Source organism: Leuresthes tenuis, unplaced genomic scaffold (genome assembly GCF_036924035.1).
Source record: "Leuresthes tenuis unplaced genomic scaffold, fLeuTen1.0.hap1 SCAF_20, whole genome shotgun sequence".
Lineage (NCBI taxonomy): Eukaryota > Metazoa > Chordata > Actinopteri > Atheriniformes > Atherinopsidae > Leuresthes > Leuresthes tenuis.
The window spans coordinates 2,605,040-2,622,687 of record NW_027325374.1 but is presented as its reverse complement, the minus strand read 5'-3'; the positions used below and the strand labels follow the sequence as shown (position 1 = coordinate 2,622,687).

The 17,648-nt window shown below is 40.9% G+C and overlaps 2 protein-coding genes across 3 annotated transcripts in view; both read right to left on the bottom strand.

Moving 5' to 3' along the window:
* LOC140278860 (uncharacterized) overlaps positions 1-11,481 on the bottom strand; it is a 44,580-nt gene extending 33,099 nt beyond the window's left edge. Inside the window, exon 1 of the mRNA XM_072373956.1 lies at positions 11,408-11,481. The gene's annotated coding sequence lies outside the window, so the exon portion shown is untranslated. The remainder of the gene's footprint in view (positions 1-11,407) is intronic.
* Positions 33-17,620, bottom strand: LOC140278499 (uncharacterized). 2 transcript variants are annotated; one of them, XM_072373521.1, is made up of 6 exons: positions 17,325-17,620; positions 16,286-16,486; positions 14,252-15,645; positions 3,202-6,796; positions 489-584; positions 33-108 (listed from the first exon to the last, which is right to left on the bottom strand). In XM_072373521.1, the coding sequence occupies exons 2-4, from the start codon at positions 16,398-16,400 to the stop codon at positions 5,507-5,509; spliced, it is 2,799 nt and encodes a 932-aa protein (XP_072229622.1). In that variant the 5' UTR covers positions 16,401-16,486; positions 17,325-17,620; the 3' UTR covers positions 33-108; positions 489-584; positions 3,202-5,506. The 2 variants fall into 2 exon arrangements, with proteins under 2 accessions (XP_072229622.1, XP_072229621.1); XM_072373520.1 differs by lacking the exons at positions 14,252-15,645; positions 16,286-16,486; positions 17,325-17,620 and adding exons at positions 9,730-9,903; positions 11,408-11,497 and having other exon boundaries at positions 3,202-7,812.
* Between the last annotated feature and the right edge of the window lie 28 nt (positions 17,621-17,648).

Sequence of the window (17,648 nt, the reverse complement as noted above, 5' to 3'; positions counted from 1 at the left end):
GATTCTCCTCTTCACAATCCTGGTTTATATCCGATGTATCTGGAGGTTTTTCAGATTTTAGGATGTACTTGCTGCATCTTCTGCTGTTTCTAGCACAGCTATCTCAAACTGTAAATATACAAATGTCCACCATTCAGTCAATTATCCATTAAATAACTTTCTAAATTAATTTCTGTGTCTTCAGCAGTGATATTCAGATGGTAATCTCTGGAAAGAATAACCATAGTTATACATGATACGTCACACACATGGAGACACGACAGCGAAAATACATCAATCAGCAACTTTAGGTTTGTTAAACACCATCTGATCATAAACTAAACTAAACGTTTTATTAATGGATTTAAAAAACATCTTTTCTGTCTTGATGAGTCTGGAAATTTTACAGCTAAAGAATCAAAATCAAAGCTAAAGATGGTCCAACAAAAGGAGTTTCATTTTATTTTTTGCTCGGATTGTGTAATAATTATGTCACTGTGATGACTCACCTGTTTGTTCCACTAGAAGCATCAGTGCAGGAGTGCTGGAGCCGTTTTCTCTTCATGGGAGTCGATGCTGTGAGACGTCTCTCACAGCTGCAGAAACTAACGGAAACATGAGAAAATAAGTGCTACACGACACAGTTACATACCTCTGTTAGACATTCATGTGCAATTTCATCATTCTGTGTAATAAATGTGAACGAAACATTACAGGAACGCATTTCTTCATCAAGGTTATGCTTGTGGGTAAGACTGATTCATGTAAAAGTCACCACCTGCTCATACGACACAATGCATGGTCCAAGACTTTAAGAGAGCAGTACTGGTTAGAACTGGACTAATAACAGGGACAGATGAGGCTTCTCTGTCTTGTCAGATAGAACATAACATGGACAGTGGTTGGCCTGTTCATGTCACTAGTAACTGGCCAATTACAGTCGGTAAGTCCAACCTCAGTATGGGGCTGGCGCAGGCGAGGGTTATTACTAGGTTATGTATCAGAAGATCTTTTTCTTTTCACTGACAACACCACCCTGGGTTAGGGCCCAAGGACCCATACTAAAGGTCAATTATCACATCTTATAAAAGAACACTCAGGGTGGCCAGGAGAAGAAGTTCAATGATCACATACAAAATTTTGTTTAAAATAAGCACAAGGTTTGGCACAAAAAAACAAAAAGAAGGGAGCCCAACTGAAAAGGGAGGTACAGGCTGTCACGACCAGCTCTGAATCATGACAAATTACAGGGAACAACACCAACATAAAGGAATGAGGAATTAGTTTATTTAGTAATCAAACCAACCTCACTCCTGAAAAGAGAAAGAAATGCATGAGCTGCGTCAGTCAGCTAGTCAGTGGTGAGGGATGAATGAGTGAGTGACTAATGATGGGTGAGGTTTGGTGTAAAAACCAAAGAACATGCAGTTGAAAAGGAACAAAGGTTCCCTCTCTGAACCCAGTCCCCTCTCCTTGCAAACAGCAAGGAAGCCATTTTATAGTGGGAACACTGGGCCCCAGGTGTTCCCAACACACAATGCCTGACCAGCCTACTGGGCACCTGCAGCACTAAACACAAAGAGCCCAGCATCCAATATGAGGGGTCGTCACAAGGCTGAGGCTTACCGGCTGGAGGAGGGGTTGACAAGGGAAAATGACGTCCAAACAATGTTAAGCCTGTTAAGCAGGAGAGGGGCAGTCGGTGGTTTACTCGGTGGAATTGGATTTCGAATCGCAGTGGTCATGTCAGCAAGGGGGTTTCTCAATGAGTTTCACATTCCTGTACCGGCTTGCAAGGTGCTTGCTCAGATTTGAGGTGGAATTTTTCGCTGTAGATGCAGAGTGTACAGAATATGGCAGCAGTCTTTTTGATCAAGTAAACAGTATTCAGAGGATTTCACCAGTTCTTTTACTAGCCGCCAGTTTCACTCAGCTAGAAACTGTCACAAGCAAAAAGGACAATTTGACAGGCCCTTTCATTTGCACTACCAGTTTAAACATGTTTATGGTTTTTGTAACTATCTCAAAAGCTACTCTTTTAACTCTGTTAACACAATCATGGAGACATGGATAGCAATGGAACATTTCTTATTTCCCTTCGTTCAAGTAAACAGACAGAAATGCATGAGCTGCGTCAGTCAGCGGTGAGGGATGAATGAGTGAGTGACTAATGATGGGTGAGGTTTGGTGTAAAAACCAAAGAACATGCAGTTGAAAAGGAACAAAGGTTCCCTCTCTGAACCCAGTCCTCTCTCCTTGCAAACAGCAAGGAAGCCATTTTATAGTGGGAACACTGGGCCCCAGGTGTTCCCAACACACAATGCTTGACCAGCCTACTGGGCACCTGCAGCACTAAACACAAAGAGCCCAGCATCCAATATGAGGGGTCGTCACAAGGCTGAGGCTTACCGGCTGGAGGAGGGGTTGACAAGGGAAAATGACGTCCAAACAAGAAGAGGAGCACCCAACTCACACAGCAAAAATCGTGATGTGCACACAAAGAAAAGCTTGAACGGAGATCACCGCATGCAACAGTTATAGGAAATAGGGTCAGCATCAGAAAGCGAGGCGACCAGAGACAGCCGACAGATCCCCGAACCAAGCCGGCAAAGCAGCAGAAGCACCGGAGTAGCAGCAATAGACTGACAGCGAAGCGAAGTAGCGCATCAGCAGCGAAGCAGCGGTAACAAAGTAGCGCATCAGCAGAGAAGCAGCGGAAACACAGTAGCGCATCGGCAGAGAAGCAGCGGAAACACAGTAGCGCATCGGCAGAGAAGCAGCGGTAACACAGTAGCGCATCGGCAGAGAAGCAGCGGTAACAAAGTAGCGCATCAGCAGAGAAGCAGCGGAAACAAAGTAGCGCATCGGCAGAGAAGCAGCGGAAACACAGTAGCGCATCGGCAGAGAAGCAGCGGTAACAAAGTAGCGCATCAGCAGAGAAGCAGCGGAAACAAAGTAGCGCATCGGCAGCGGTAACAAAGTAACGCATCAGCAGAGAAGCAGCGGTAACAAAGTAGCGCATCAGCAGAGAAGCAGCGGAAACAAAGTAGCGCATCGGCAGAGAAGCAGCGGAAACACAGTAGCGCATCGGCAGCGAAGCAGCGGTAACAAAGTAGCGCATCGGCAGAGAAGCAGCGGAAACAAAGTAGCGCATCGGCAGAGAAGCAGCGGTAACAAAGTAGCCGTGGCTGAATAGCCGTGGTTAATATGGACTCTTCTTACTTGGCTTTTGTGTCCGTGAACTCCGGTTCCTAGTCTTTTGTGTCCCTGATGAATGTGCACAAACAGCTCGCTTTTCTCCGAGGTGAGAGGCGGGCACAACGAGCCGGAAGCGGAAGGACCGAAGAGGCAGGAAGCGGGAGGGACGCGGCCGGCTTTTATCCATTCTGCCTGAATGATGATTGGGTGACAAGCCAGACAGGACAAGGTTTTTTCTTTCTTTCGTTCTTTCTTTCTTTATTAGAAGTTCAAAACAATACAAAAACATAAATGAGATTCAAGGATCCAAACTCTCATGGAAGATAACAAGTCAGGGGGCATAGATGATGGAAAATAATAAACAACTAAAGAAAAGCAATGAGCAAAACCACAGACTTAGAACAAAAAGTTTTTAGCTATCTGTTGCGAGATGATTCTCGCAGTTTTCCATTTTTTTATTTTACATAATGACGAATAATACATTTTAAATTCACAAAACAGGAGGAAGAGGACTCACCTCCTTTCCACTTATTGCAGCGAATATGGTATTCCAGACAGGACAAGGTGAGACAAAAGGATTCTGATATGGTTTGTACATATCAGATGCCTTAATGGTACATTATGATTCCTTGTACCATTACATGCATGCGTATATTGGGGCCAGTGTTGGTCAAGTTACTTGGAAAGAGTAATTAGTTACTGATTACTTCTCCAAGTACGTAATCCAGATACTTTACTGATGACTTATTTTCAAAAGTAATTAGTTACTTTAATAATTACTTTACTTAATTAGTTTTAAAAAACATGATGCACTATCCGAGTGCGCTGTAAAGCAATAGATCTTTCAGGCTAATTCTATTCTTTCTGCATATCCCATCATATAGAATTGAATCCAATGAAACAGTCTCTTTTTCAAAACATCTTTTCCTTTTAAGTCTATTTACACCTGTTAAGCAGGAGAGGGGCAGTCGGTGGTTTACTCGGTGGAATTGGATTTCGAATCACAGTGGTCATGTCAGCAAGGGGGTTTCTCAATGAGTTTCACATTCCTGTACCGGCTTGCAAGGTGCTTGCTCAGATTTGAGGTGGAATTTTTCGCTGTAGATGCAGAGTGTACAGAATATGGCAGCAGTCTTTTTGATCAAGTAAACAGTATTCAGAGGATTTCACCAGTTCTTTTACTAGCCGCCAGTTTCACTCAGCTAGAAACTGTCACAAGCAAAAAGGACAATTTGACAGGCCCTTTCATTTGCACTACCAGTTTAAACATGTTTATGGTTTTTGTAACTATCTCAAAAGCTACTCTTTTAACTCTGTTAACACAATCATGGAGACATGGATAGCAATGGAACATTTCTTATTTCCCTTCGTTCAAGTAAACAGACACAAATGATCTCTTCGGTTTGGTCTGGTTACAGTAGCCTTGAAGGATCCTGGATTTCCAGATGAAGGCTCCTGTCCAGTCTTTTTTGCTCGGGGAAGGTACATAACTGACTGAAATGACCCGCAAGGACCTAAGTAGCAGCTATGAAAAGAGCTGGTCAAACCCTGTAAATGCTCTTTAAAAATATATTTATTGTGAAATATCAGTTTTCCCTTGAAAAAAGTTCACTTGAGCCAGATCAAGTCTTTTCTTTGTTAATTGGGCCCATTAGGTCAAACAGGGGTTCCTTCTTGTGTAATGTTAGCTTAAATCTGGTAGAAGAATCAAAGTGCAGGACCCAGAACATACAGCTCCCCGAGTGGCTTTTTGGCCCCTGCCTGGGACTGAGGTGACCAGATCTAGCTGTTCCCAGAAACTTTGTCTCAACTATTGTTTTGTATACATCAGAGATTTAGAAATAAAATACAACAGGTATATTTCTACAGTAGCCTAGCATAGCAAAGTTACCAAGTAAGAAATCCCATCACTTGACACTTTTTTGTTTTGTTTTCTATAGTAAGATATCAGCAAGTCGCTATAACATGGTCCAAAACACCCTGTTGTGTTTGAAGAAATTATACTCAGACTACAGCCAGTCATACAACAAATTAGATGTGGAAATTTCACAGGAGTTACTTTCTTTTGCTTTGTTATGTGATGAAGGTGATCATGTGATACAATTTTTTTTTTTTTTTTTAAACAAACCAAATCAGAAGTTGGAAATATTTTTTCACAAATTTCTCTGCTTTTGGGGCTCATGTGTGGCTTAAAATTTGTGTTCGTGTGAGACATCCTCACTCAATAAACTTTTAACCACAAATTTTGACGCAGAATGATTTGTCTCCTGTGTAGACCCTCATATTTTTCTTACGATCTGCATTTTGTTTGAATCCTTCACCCTAAATATCAGCCAAACGGTTTATCTCCTGTGTGGGTTCTCATGTGCGTCTTAATCTTTGCTTTTTGTTTAAATCTTTTGCCACAAACTTCACAGCCAAATGGTTTCTCCCCTGTGTGGACTCTCATGTGGCTTGAAAGACTTCCTCTCTGGTTAAATCTTTTACCACAAACATCACAGCCAAATGGTTTGTCTCCTGTATGGATTCGCATGTGTGTCTTAATTTTAGCTTTTTCTTTAAATCTTTTACCACAAACCACACAGCAAAATGGTCTCTCTCCTGTGTGGACTCTCATGTGATTTGAGAGAGTTCCTCGCCCACTAAATCTTTTACCACAAACATCGCAGCCAAATGGCTTCTCTCCTGTGTGGATTCTTGTGTGATTCTTTAGATTCTCATTTCGATAAAATCTTTTCCCACAAACCTCACAGCCAAATGGTCTCTCTCCTGTGTGGACTCTCATATGTCTCTTAAGATCTGAATTTTCTTTAAATCTTTTCCCACAAACATCACAGCTAAATGGTTTCTCTCCTGTGTGAACTCTCATGTGGCTTGAAAGAGTTCCTCTTTCACCAAATCTTTTACCACAAACATCACAACCAAATGGTTTCTCTCCTGTGTGAACTCTCAAGTGGCTTGAAAGAGTTCCTCTTTCACCAAACCTTTTACCACAAACATCACAACCAAATGGTTTCTCACCTGTGTGAACTCTCATGTGACCTGAGAGAGTCGCTCGCTTGCTGAATCTTTTACTACAAAGATCACAGCTAAATGGCTTCTCTCCAGAGTGCACCGTCATGTGTTTCTTAATATTTCCTTTTTGTTTAAATCTTTTGCCACAAACCTCACAGCCGAATGGTTTCTCTCCTGTGTGAACTCTGATGTGTGCCTTAAGATCTGTGTTTGTTTTAAATCTCTTTCCACAGTCAGTGCAGGCAAAAGGTTTCTCTCCAGTGTGGATTCTCATGTGGTTCAATAAAGTTCCTCGCTCGCTAAATCTTTTACCACAAACCTCACAACAAAGCAGCTTTTCTCCTGTATGGAATCTTTTGTGTTTCTTAAGATAGGCATTTCGCTTAAATCTTTTACCACAAAGACCACAACCAAATGGTCTCTCTCCTGTGTGGATTTGCATGTGATTTGAGAGAGTTCCTCGTCCACTAAATCTTTTACCACAAACATTACAGCTAAATGGCTTCTCTCCTGTGTGAATTCTTATGTGACCTAAGAGAGTTCCTCGCAGGCTAAAATTTTTACCACAAACATCACAGCCATATGGTTTGTCTCCTGTATGAACCTTCATGTGACCTGAGAGAGTTCCTTGAAAGCTAAACTTTTTACCACAAACATCACAGCCATATGGTTTGTCTCCTGTGTGGACTCTCATGTGACCTGAGAGAGTTCCTCGCATGCTAAATCTTTTTCCACAAACATCACAACAAAACGGCTTCTCTCCTGTATGTAATCTTCTGTGTTTCTTAAGATAGGCATTTTGTTTAAATTTCTTTCCACAAACATCACAGCCAAATGGTCTCTCTCCTGTGTGGACTCTCATGTGATTCTTAAGATATTCATTTCGATAAAAAATTTTCCCACAAACATCGCAACAAAACGGCTTCTCTCCTATATGTGATTTTCTGTGTTTCTTAAGATAGGCATTTTGTTTAAATCTTTTATCACAAAGATCACAGATGAATGATTTTTCTTCTGTGTGAACTCTCATGTGTCTCTTAAGAAGCTGTTGGTAAATAAACTGTTTTCCACAGTCAGCACAGCTGAAAGATATTTTGGCAGCGTCAGAAGCTACAAAATTATTTACACCTGACTCGGGTTCCATCATTTGTTTCCAATTTTTGAAACAGTCCTCAGTTACGGGTCCAAAATCTGAAAGTTTCTGCCTATCAGCATCACTGATTTTAGTTTTAGAAGAGGCTGAAGTCTTCTCAACATTATTTGTCTGTAAATTATTATTTGGTTGTGGATTGCTGGTTAGTTCTGGTCCTCCACAGTCCCCTCCATCAGTTTCTGTTTTCATCTGTTCAGCTGAGCTGCTGGTTGGAGGCTCTGTCTCGGTTTCAATTTTGATTTGATGAAGCTGTGACAACTGAGGTTTCTCTTCATCATCTTCACTCTTCACTGTATCAGCAGCCAATGAAAACTCGCTGATATCAGTCTCCTGTTCATCGAGCTGCTCTCCCTCCTGACTCGTACAGCCCTTTTCCTCTTCCTTTATGTGCAGCGGTTCTGGGTACTGGTGGTCCAGACTGGAGTTCCCGGGAACCCCGTCTTTAATCACCAAAAGCTGTTTGACATCTGCAGGAACACAAATGCATATTAAAGACAACTGAGTTCATATCCATATACCCCAATCCTCCATAGTTTGGAGTATTATTCAAAATATTAAGAGTAAAGTTGGTGGCCCATTTCAACAAAACAAGCAAAAGTTCTATTTTGCCTGCTGCAGCTCCACCTCTGAGACGCTAACTTTAGAGCAAACCAATATCCAAATGATTTCTATGAATTAGGAGAAAAACTTTATTAATTTAATATAACACAAATCAAATGTATTGTGAAATGTCATCCATTAATCTGTATATATTATAATTATGTAATGCATTCGTTTAATATGCCAATAAGAAATTATGAATTTGTTTATTTCAGGTCATAATCTGAATCCTTCTCAGCAGTACTGGGCCCCCTCCACAGCAACAGACTGGAAGGAGCATTTCAACAGCGTGCATGTGACCCATTGTTGCACATCATCAATATAGTGGGTGAGACACAGCAGTACTACAACTATTTCTCAGAAATAGCATCTCTACTGACGTGGATGAGATCTGTTCTTGGTTGAGCTTTTTCAAGTTTCCTTCTGAAGCAGTGAGCACGAGGTGGAATATTTGGTCTGAATCAATGAAGTAATATTCATCTGTACAGAGACTTCTTCATTATCCAAGGCAGACACACACATGCTCAATCTGGTTGAACTGGAGTGGAAGTTGTAAGCTCCAACTGTGAAGCTCTCTGAGGGCTGAAAAGGACTGAAATGGATCCACCACCTTCAGCAGTTTCTGCTACAATGTAAACGTAATGTATAGGAGGAAAGTGATCCTACTTTTCTAATGTAGCAACAAAAAGGTGCAAAAACAGATGAGCCACAGAAACAGAAGTGTGTGACTGAAAGGAGAGAATCATCCAGTCAAAGAGGCCTACAAGCTGGTTTCGGGTGTTTGTTCCGACACAGGCTGGAAATCACTGGAAACATCCCATAGTTCTGCTGCTATAGGCCCAGTCTGCTGGGGGAGCTCCCATGATGCACCTCTCCTCCCTCCATGTACAGATGACATCATTGCTGTCATTAACTTGTGTTTCTCTCTCTCAGCAGGTGTCTCTGGCCTGGTGTTACGCTGCTTGTTGTCCCCTCTTTCCTGTCCTCTCAGCCCCAGCTGGTCCAGGCAGATGGACCCTTCCTGGTTCTGGTTCTGATGGAGGTTTCTTCCTGTTAAAAGGGAGTTTTTTCTCTCCACAGTCGTCTTGTGCAGCTCAGGACGGGGGATTGGATTAAAGAGAAGTTTCACTGCAGTCTGTTGGTTTCTTTTAGCTTGGCTACTTTTTAAATGGGCTCTTTATGAATTGGACTAATTTGGAATTTAACAAAGTTGATTTAATCGGATTATTATTGTATTACAAGGATTTACATTATATTTGGCTTAGATTGGACTATCTTTGAAGTGCCTTGAGATGACATTTGTTGGGATTTGACACTTTGTAAATAAAATTTTACTGAATATAATGAGTTTATTATTGGATTACTGTTTTTCTTTATTTTTCTTTTCTTTTGGCGTTAGTTGTGTGACCAAAGTATTCAATTTTAGCAAGAAAGAATTTACAAACTGTTTTAATCTGTAAAGTTTGTGCTTTCTGTTATTAGCGTGAACACATTCAAAACGCTGGTTGCTGAGCTCTTTATTCATCTGCCATCTCACTCATTACAAACATCAGCATGACACTGAAGATGTTTTATGAAACAGTTTGTGTTTGACTTCATTGCTCCGCTACTGCTTCAGTAAAGGATCATTCAAAATACTTGTTTTTTGTACATAATGTATTTGAATAGGAGACAGATGTTGTTGTTTTTTAACTTAAGTATCACTAATAATGTGGGAAAAGTGTTGTTTTTGTAGGTAAATTTAATACTGATGACCTAAAATATCCTCAAAGTGAGTCACTTACTGAGATCTTTGCTGTCTTCTGTCTGCTCCAGTTCTGATGTGGATGCTGCAGGTATGGGGGGAACCAAACTGGGTCCTCCGGGGTCATCTGGTTGGAGGCTCCTCCTTCGAGGCATCCCTGCTGCACCTGTGATTCTCCTCTTCACAATCCTGGTGTAAAACTCAGAGATGTTGTCTGTAATTACACAAAAGGTACCATTCAGTCAGTTACTCATTAAAACAATGAAATCAAATTAATTTCTGTCTTCTGCAGAGACACTCTAAAGAATAACCATAGTTACACATACAACACATCACACACAGAGAGACACAACAGTGAACATGAGTTTAGAAAGAAAAACACATCAATCAGCAACTTTTTGGTTGTTAAACAGCTAAAATTAAACTCATCACTGGAGTTAAACTGTTTCACTCGGTGAGTTCGATGTTCAGTCACATGAACCCAAAAAGGAGCTCAGCTGAGTGCCTGAATGCACAGAATGAGCAAATGTTTCTTTCAATGGATTTTTAAAAATGATTTTTCTGTCTTGACGACTCAATTCAAGGAGTGACAATGTCCGGATTCTTCAGGCTGAACTGGTCAAAGAGAACTTTCGGGATAATTTGGGATGTGCTGGGGATGACTCTCCATCATCAACAGAAGACGGAGAACCAATGGTTCTGAATCCCTGGTTCTGAATCAATACAGAACCAGGGAGAGCGTGTCCGGTAAGACTGAATCCTTCTCCCCCGCAAAACCAGGCTGAGGACTCTACCTCCCCCCACTCCCTCCCAAGCATGAGGGAAAGTGAAGCCAGTAACTAAAGGATATAAAGGAAAGCCCATCATTAGTGGACCTCAGGATCAGAACTAATCGATTAGTCGGAAAGGACAAAGTCGACTAATTTTAGTTTGAGTGAGGAGGAGACTCGCGTTGCACCTGGACAACAAAGTCGAATGCACAGTATGTGGCATGAAGCTATATTACCACAGTTCCACCAGCAGGATGACGACTCACTGACTAAACCGTCACAAAAAAAGCTTCAGGAGCTAAAAGACGAGATGGAAAATAACTGGCTTTGTTGTAGTTAACGATAAGAACAAATAACTGCTTTGGTGATTAATGTTAGTTTAATGATGACGTCACGACTAATCAACCTTAATGGGCTTCATTAGACGATCCCTAGTTTTAACAAATTAAATAAAGTTTTTATAAATCACAAACTGTGTTTTAAAGAATCTGTGCCTTATGTATATGTGTGTATATATATATATACATAAAGAATAGCTTAATCCCGATTTGAGCAGTCTAATTAATGTGGTTTTCATACAGGACCTGGTCGAGGCTGATCTGCATGCAAAAAAGTAGTGAAATGGCCCTTTAAGAAGTCGCTTTAATTCTGGAGCCTGAAGCCAACTTCAGTGTCGCGGTACCGCTTAGAGACGTCTTAGTTATGGTTAATTTAACCAGATCACCAACAAAAACCCTGGAGATGTCGAGGCTGATTTGTTGTAATAACTCCTGAACCATCTTCTGGGTTAAAAACAAACAAAAGTCCTGGTTTTGGAGCAGAAATATTAACTTCCAACCCTGCTAACAGTCAGAAAAAGGTTTCCTGTGTCGGTAACTCTGCTCATGACCATGTTCTAACTAACGCTGTCAAACAGCTGGTTACATTTCCACTGGTGGGTTAAATTACCTGTCCAGCAGAAAACAGACAACTTCGGCGTCACTCTGAAAACATTTGTCCCTCATCAGTGATTCCCAGCTGGGAAAGGCCACTCCAGCGTGTCTCCTGGTTTTCTGCCGTCGTCTTTTCCAGCTTTGGTTCCGCTTCTTCTTCAGCTTTGATTCTCCATCTGTCACCGTTTGGCTTTAAAACTTCTCACAACACTAAATGTTTAACCAGAAGAAGAAACTGTTCTGTAGAGACGGTGAAGACTCTGCTGGAGACTTGGAACAACTCAACAGTTAGCATAATGTTGGTCAGTCCCACCTTTATTTTGCTCCCCGCTGCAACACAGCGCAGCAGACAAATAGGTTCCTTTGCCCGTATTCTTCATGAAGAACGTGAATAAATAATGGTAGAATTTTTTTAACTCGAAAAATACAAAAACATTTTACAAAAACATTTCAGAAAATGTAAATTAACTGAATCTTTGCAAAATATATAAGGTTTTATCTTCACTTCTTGAAATTTGACACCTTATAAGACAACAAACTGTATAAATCCATAGATTTTCTTCCTTCCTTTTCTTAATTTGTACATTATGCAGTGAAACACATGCTTTGGTATAGTGATGAGTCAATGAAACAGCGTTTCTCGTGTGGTCTGCACATTGATCTGCTGAGCGCAGTTACTCCTGAAACTTTGCTTATCTCAGTCGATGTGCTGCAGCTCTTCACTAAATCAATCCAATGAGTAGTAACTCCTGTAAATTCATGGTCATACAGTCCCAGTGTGGGTCGAGATAGTCAATTTGACCCTTTGATCCACTGATCACAGATCTGTTCCTCTGAGCCGGTGTGTTGGCAGATCTGCGTTGAGGCTGAATATCATCTTTTCTCCTCAGAAAATGTCATTTTAATCACTCATTCTGCAAATTCTGGCAGCCAGTGAAGACACATTTTTGTCTGATCAGCAATCTTGTTGCAAAGAAAACTAAATATGTCGATTAATTTAGCTATTTAATGCAAAACCTCATGGACAAACCAAATCTGAATCAAATATCTGTTTTTGTTCGAACCAGGAACCCTTTTGCTGAGGCGACGGTGTTCACCAACAATGTAGAACGTTTCCCTTCTGGGAATAAATAAAACATCCTTCCAGAGGATAACTCAAAGGCTCATGGATTAATTAATGCTCAACTCTTACAGAGGGGGTTGGCTTTTTAAATCCTATGCAGAAAGTTGATGAAAAACAGTCCAGTTCATTAAAAGCCGGCTCTCTGTTTTAACATCAACAGCCCAACACATTAAACTCTTTTACACACAAATTCCTGACTTTGCTTTTCTCAGACATGGAGTAGATTTTAAAGAAAGAGTCCGGTTGCTCTACTGTGTTTCACCCTCTCCTTGTTAGCTTTTAATATTGCTGCACAGCATCTTCTTTCATACGTTAAAAGCTAACATGTACAACCAGCTCTAACATTTCTGCCTTGTTTGTAGGTCTTTGTTCCCACCTCACAGCTACTGCTAAAACAATCACAGACACAAATGGTAATTAAACACTTATCATTTCACATTTTTCAAGTAAAAAATTCAAATGAACTTTCTGGGGTTTTGTCTGATGCTCGCAGCCCCCCCGACAGTGTTCACTGTGCTGGATTTCCAGATGATGGGTCTTTTTTTGCTTGGTGCTAATCGAGTGAAATTACCTGAAAGGATCTATTTAGAAACTAGAAAAATAACTGGTGAAATCCTCTAAATAAAGTTAAAAATATTTTTATGAAATGCCAGTTTCCCTTTGAAAAAAAATGTCACTTCTTACGTCAAACAGGGACTGTTTTTTGTTTCATGTTAGCTTAAATCCAAAGAAGGAATCCAGCTGCCTGAGTTGGTTCTTGACTCCTGAACACAGCGGTCATGCTCTTCCTGCTCCCAGAAACTTTGTCTCAAGTTTTTCTATCGTTGGAATCTCAGAGTAAAAATAAAGTATGTACAGTGTTAACTCCAGTAAATATGCATAAGATTAATACATTATGCAAGAAAAAAAAATTAGATTGTTGCAACGCTGCACTGACAATAGTTGGGAAACCTTTCCCAAGTCACCGATGAGCAAATCACGTGTGGCTTTCTTTGTTTTCTATGATCAGATATCAGCAAGTCCCAGCTGCTATAAAATGGTCCCCAACAACCCTGCTGTGTTTGAGGAGGAAAGATACAGGCTCCAGTCGAACAGTCACATTTACTTAGGAACCTTCCTGAGTAAAATGAGCCAGAAGTATCCAAGAAGCAGCCAAGATAAGAGCTGTTAGAATTTAAATGATCTCCTTTAGCAGAGGAAACACCAGACAATCCTAAATGAGAAGAGATAAACTGCAGCTTTTATAGCAACGCTCAAGTATTTTCATCCAGTCGTACTAAGTGTGATTCATGTGGATAAATATGAGGACAGGAGGATGAGAATGAGCAGCCTGTGACGGCATTATATTTCACTTTTCTCTCTTCTTCTGTCCTTTTTCAGTTAAGTGCTTCGATGATAAAGTTATATTCTATTTTTATATTATCTTGAATATGATACATAACAGATCATTTTCATGTAACAATGTGATGAGATTGAAACAGATGAAGCATCGAAAGCACTTTTAGTTGAACATTAAAAGTTTCAGTGTTGCAGACAAGCGTCACAGCTGAGGGTTAAAGTCTCATTGCGGCGCGGTCGTATTTTCCTGCCAATTAATTCCATTAGATTCTATTACAATGAACTGAACATCACAGCCGAATGGTTTTTGTCTCCTTTGCTGACTCATGTGGGGCTTAAGATTTGTGTTAAACTTTTCCCGCAGTCATCATGAGCCAAAACCTTCTCTGTGGTGTGAACTTTCCTGTGTCTTGAAAGATGTCCATGTGCACGAAATCTTTTACCACAAATCTCACAGCCAAATGGTTTCTCTCCTGTGTGAACCCTTAAGTGACTTGTGAGAGTTCCTCGCTTGCTGAAACTTTTGCCACAATGATCACAGCCAAACGGTTTCTCTCCAGTGTGGACTCTGATGTGCGTCTTAAGATTTATGTTCGTTATAAATTTTTTTCCACAATCAGTGCAGGCGAAAGGCTTCTCTCCTGTGTGGACTCTCATGTGCTTTGAAAGAGTTCCTCGCTCGGTAAATCTTTTACCACAGACATCACAACAAAACGGCTTCTCTCCAGTGTGGACCCTCATGTGACTTGAGAGCGTCCCTCGCTCATTAAATCGTTTCCCACAAACATCGCAGCCAAATGGTCTCTCTCCAGTGTGGACCCTCAGGTGTGTCTTAAGATGTACGTTTCTTTTGAATCTTTTACCACAAAGGTCACAGCTGAACGGCTTCTCTCCTGTGTGGACTCTGATGTGCGTCTTCAGATTGGTGTTGGTTTTAAATTTCTTTCCGCAGTCAGCACAGGTGAAAGGTTCCTCTCCTGTGTGGACCCTCATGTGACTCGAGAGAGTTCCTCGCTCGCTAAATCTTTTGTCACAGACATCACAGCCAAAGGGTTTCTCTCCTGTGTGAACTCGCATGTGTTTCTTGAGGTCTGAATTTTGCTTAAATCTTTTACCACAATGAGAACAACAAAATGATTTCTCTCTTTCATGCAGTCTTACGTGTCTCTTAAGACCTTTCTTAAGATTAAATATTTTTCCACAAACACTGCAGCCAAATTGATTCTCTAACGTGTGGAATCTCATGTGTTTCTCCAGTGAGAGCTCGTTGAAATGTTTCCCGGAGTCGGGACAGCTGAAGGATATTTTGGCAGCGTCATCACGGTTTCCACCAGACTCGGACACCATCATCCGTTTCCAATTGTTGAAACAGTCCTCAGTTTCGGGTCCAGAATCTGAGGATTTCTGCCAATAATCATCATCACTGACTTCTGTCTCAGAGGAGTTTGAAGTCCTCTCATCAGCATTTAGTGGATCTGGGTTCCTGGCTGGTTCACAGTCCTCTTCATCAGTTTCTGTTTTCATCCATTCAGCCGAGCTGCTGGTTGGAGGCTCTGTTTCTCTGCTGTCCTCAGTTTTGATTTGATGAAGCTGGGAGACGTGAGGTTTCTCTTCATCATCTTCACTCTTCACAGTAACAGCAGCGAATGGAAATCCAGTGACATCAGCCTCTTCCTCCCGACTGATCCAGAGTGACTCCTCTTCCTTCTTTATGTGGACGGTCTCTGGGTCCTGCTGGTTCAAACTGCAGCTCCAGGGAACCTCTTCTTTACTCATCAGCAGCTGACTGACATCTGAAGGAAACATTAAAACACAAATATACATGAAGGACCACTGAGCTTAGATGCATCGACGCTGATCGTCCACAGAGTATCATTCAAAATGTTAAAAGGAAAGTTTGTGGCCCATTTCAAACAAGCCAAAAATGAGAAATTAAGCTTACAATATTTATACAAGTGACAGTATCTATAACTCATGTTTCCATGTGTAATTAATTTAATTTACTCAACAGACAGAACTTAGACGAAGGACCGCAGAGGCCCAAACACACAGTGTTGACTCCAGTTCTATGTCAGTTAGGAGGCACAACATGAAACCATTGATTTGTAATTTAAACTAGACTTTTGCTCTGAAAGTCTGTTGCTTCCTTTCCAGGATGAAGGATGATTGATCAGGTTATCAACTAAATGAATAAGCAAAGGACTCAAAACAAATTAATTGAGAACTAATTTTCCTTTATCAAAATGTATTTCATATAGTTAATGAAATGTTATCACAAAACTCGTCAGTTTCTCTGTAAAGTTCTCCAGTAGGACTGAATATTGTGGCTTTTCTCACGGTTCTTACAGCACAAGCAGGAACATCTTAAGGTTTAAATCATTTCACACTGCAGCAGCTGAGTGCAGATGAATTTCCTCAAAGTGAGTCACTTACTGAGATCTTTGCTGTCTTGTGTCTGCTCCAGTTCTGATGTGGATGCTGCAGGTATGGGGGGCACCAGACTGGGTCCTCTGGGCTCATCTGGTTGGAGGCTCCTCCTTCGAGGCATCCCTGCTCCACCTGTGATTCTCCTCTTCACAATCCTGGTTTGTTACTCTGTATCTTCTGATGTTTTACCAGAGCAGCAGTCTCAAACTGTAAATACACAAAAGGCAACCATCCAGTGAGTTAATCATTAAAACAACCGAGAACTTAAGAGTCAACATTTAAAGTGGATATAGCATTAAATTCTTAATTTAATTTCATTCTTAATGCGACTCCTGGAGGACAGGCTGCCCGTGATGTTCTGGAGCCACCATCTGGATGCAACTGCCACCTCAGCAGAGCCAAAAACATAATCAAGGATCCATTCCACCCCAGCCACCACGCGTTTGACCTGTTGCCCTCCAGATGGCGCTACATGTCACAAAAATCCCTGTCCAATAAGACTGTTTTGTGCAATAACTGAATTCACTCATGTCCAATAACAATAATGTTAATGTATTACTGCCACCGTTTTGGGTCACAATGATTTTTTTTTGTATATCTATTATATATATATATATATATTTCTTAAATTTTTATTCTATTTAACCTAATTAAATGTTTTTTTCCTCTCTTTTGTTTGTGAAGATTTTAATTTTCTATTTTCTGCATATTTGCACCAGCAGGAGTGGCATCGGATTTAAGGCTATTCTATTCTATTCTATTCTATTCTATTCTATTCTATTCTAAATCATAACTTCACAGTTTGATCTGCGTCCAAATGAAAAAAAAAAGCTGTGGAATGGCTCATTATCCCTTTATTTCCCGAATTTAAAACTGTAAATCGGAGCCAATTTCACCGTCGTTTTCCTGTGTGGTTTCCTGTGTTAACTTCCAACCCTGCTAACAGTCAGAAAAAGGTTTCCTGTGTCGGTAACTCTGCTCATGACCATGTTCTAACTAACGCTATCAAACAGCTGGTTACATTTCCACTGCTGGGTTAAATTACCTGTCCAGCAGAAAACAGACAACTTCGACGTCTCTCTGAAATCATTTGTCCCTCATCAGTTATTCCCAGCTGGGAAAGGCCACACCAACGTTTCTCCCTGTTTTCTTTCCGTCGTCTTTTCCAGTTTTGGTTCCGCTTCTTCGCTTCTTCTTCGGCTCTTTTGATCCTTCATCTGTCACAGTTTGGCTTTAAAACTTCTCACTGCACTAAATGTTTAATCAGAAGCAGAAACTGTTCTGTAGAGAAAGTAAAAACTCTGCTGGAGGCTCAAAACACTGCAGTTAGCTTGTTGCTTGTTGATCCCACCTTTATTTTGCTCCCCCC

What these genes read in the sequence shown, in the direction of transcription:
- LOC140278499 (XM_072373521.1), bottom strand. Translation starts at nt 16,400, where the DNA reads ATGCCTCGAAGGAGGAGCCTCCAACCAGATGAGCCCAGAGGACCCAGT. An exon ending in ACAAGACAGCAAAGATCTCA is followed by an intron (nt 15,646 to 16,285) that starts GTAAGTGACTCA and finishes TGTTTCCTTCAG; the next exon opens with ATGTCAGTCAGCTGCTGATG. An exon ending in ATCTTTCAAGACACAGGAAA is followed by an intron (nt 6,797 to 14,251) that starts GTTCACACCACA and finishes GGTCACATGAAG; the next exon opens with GTTCATACAGGAGACAAACC.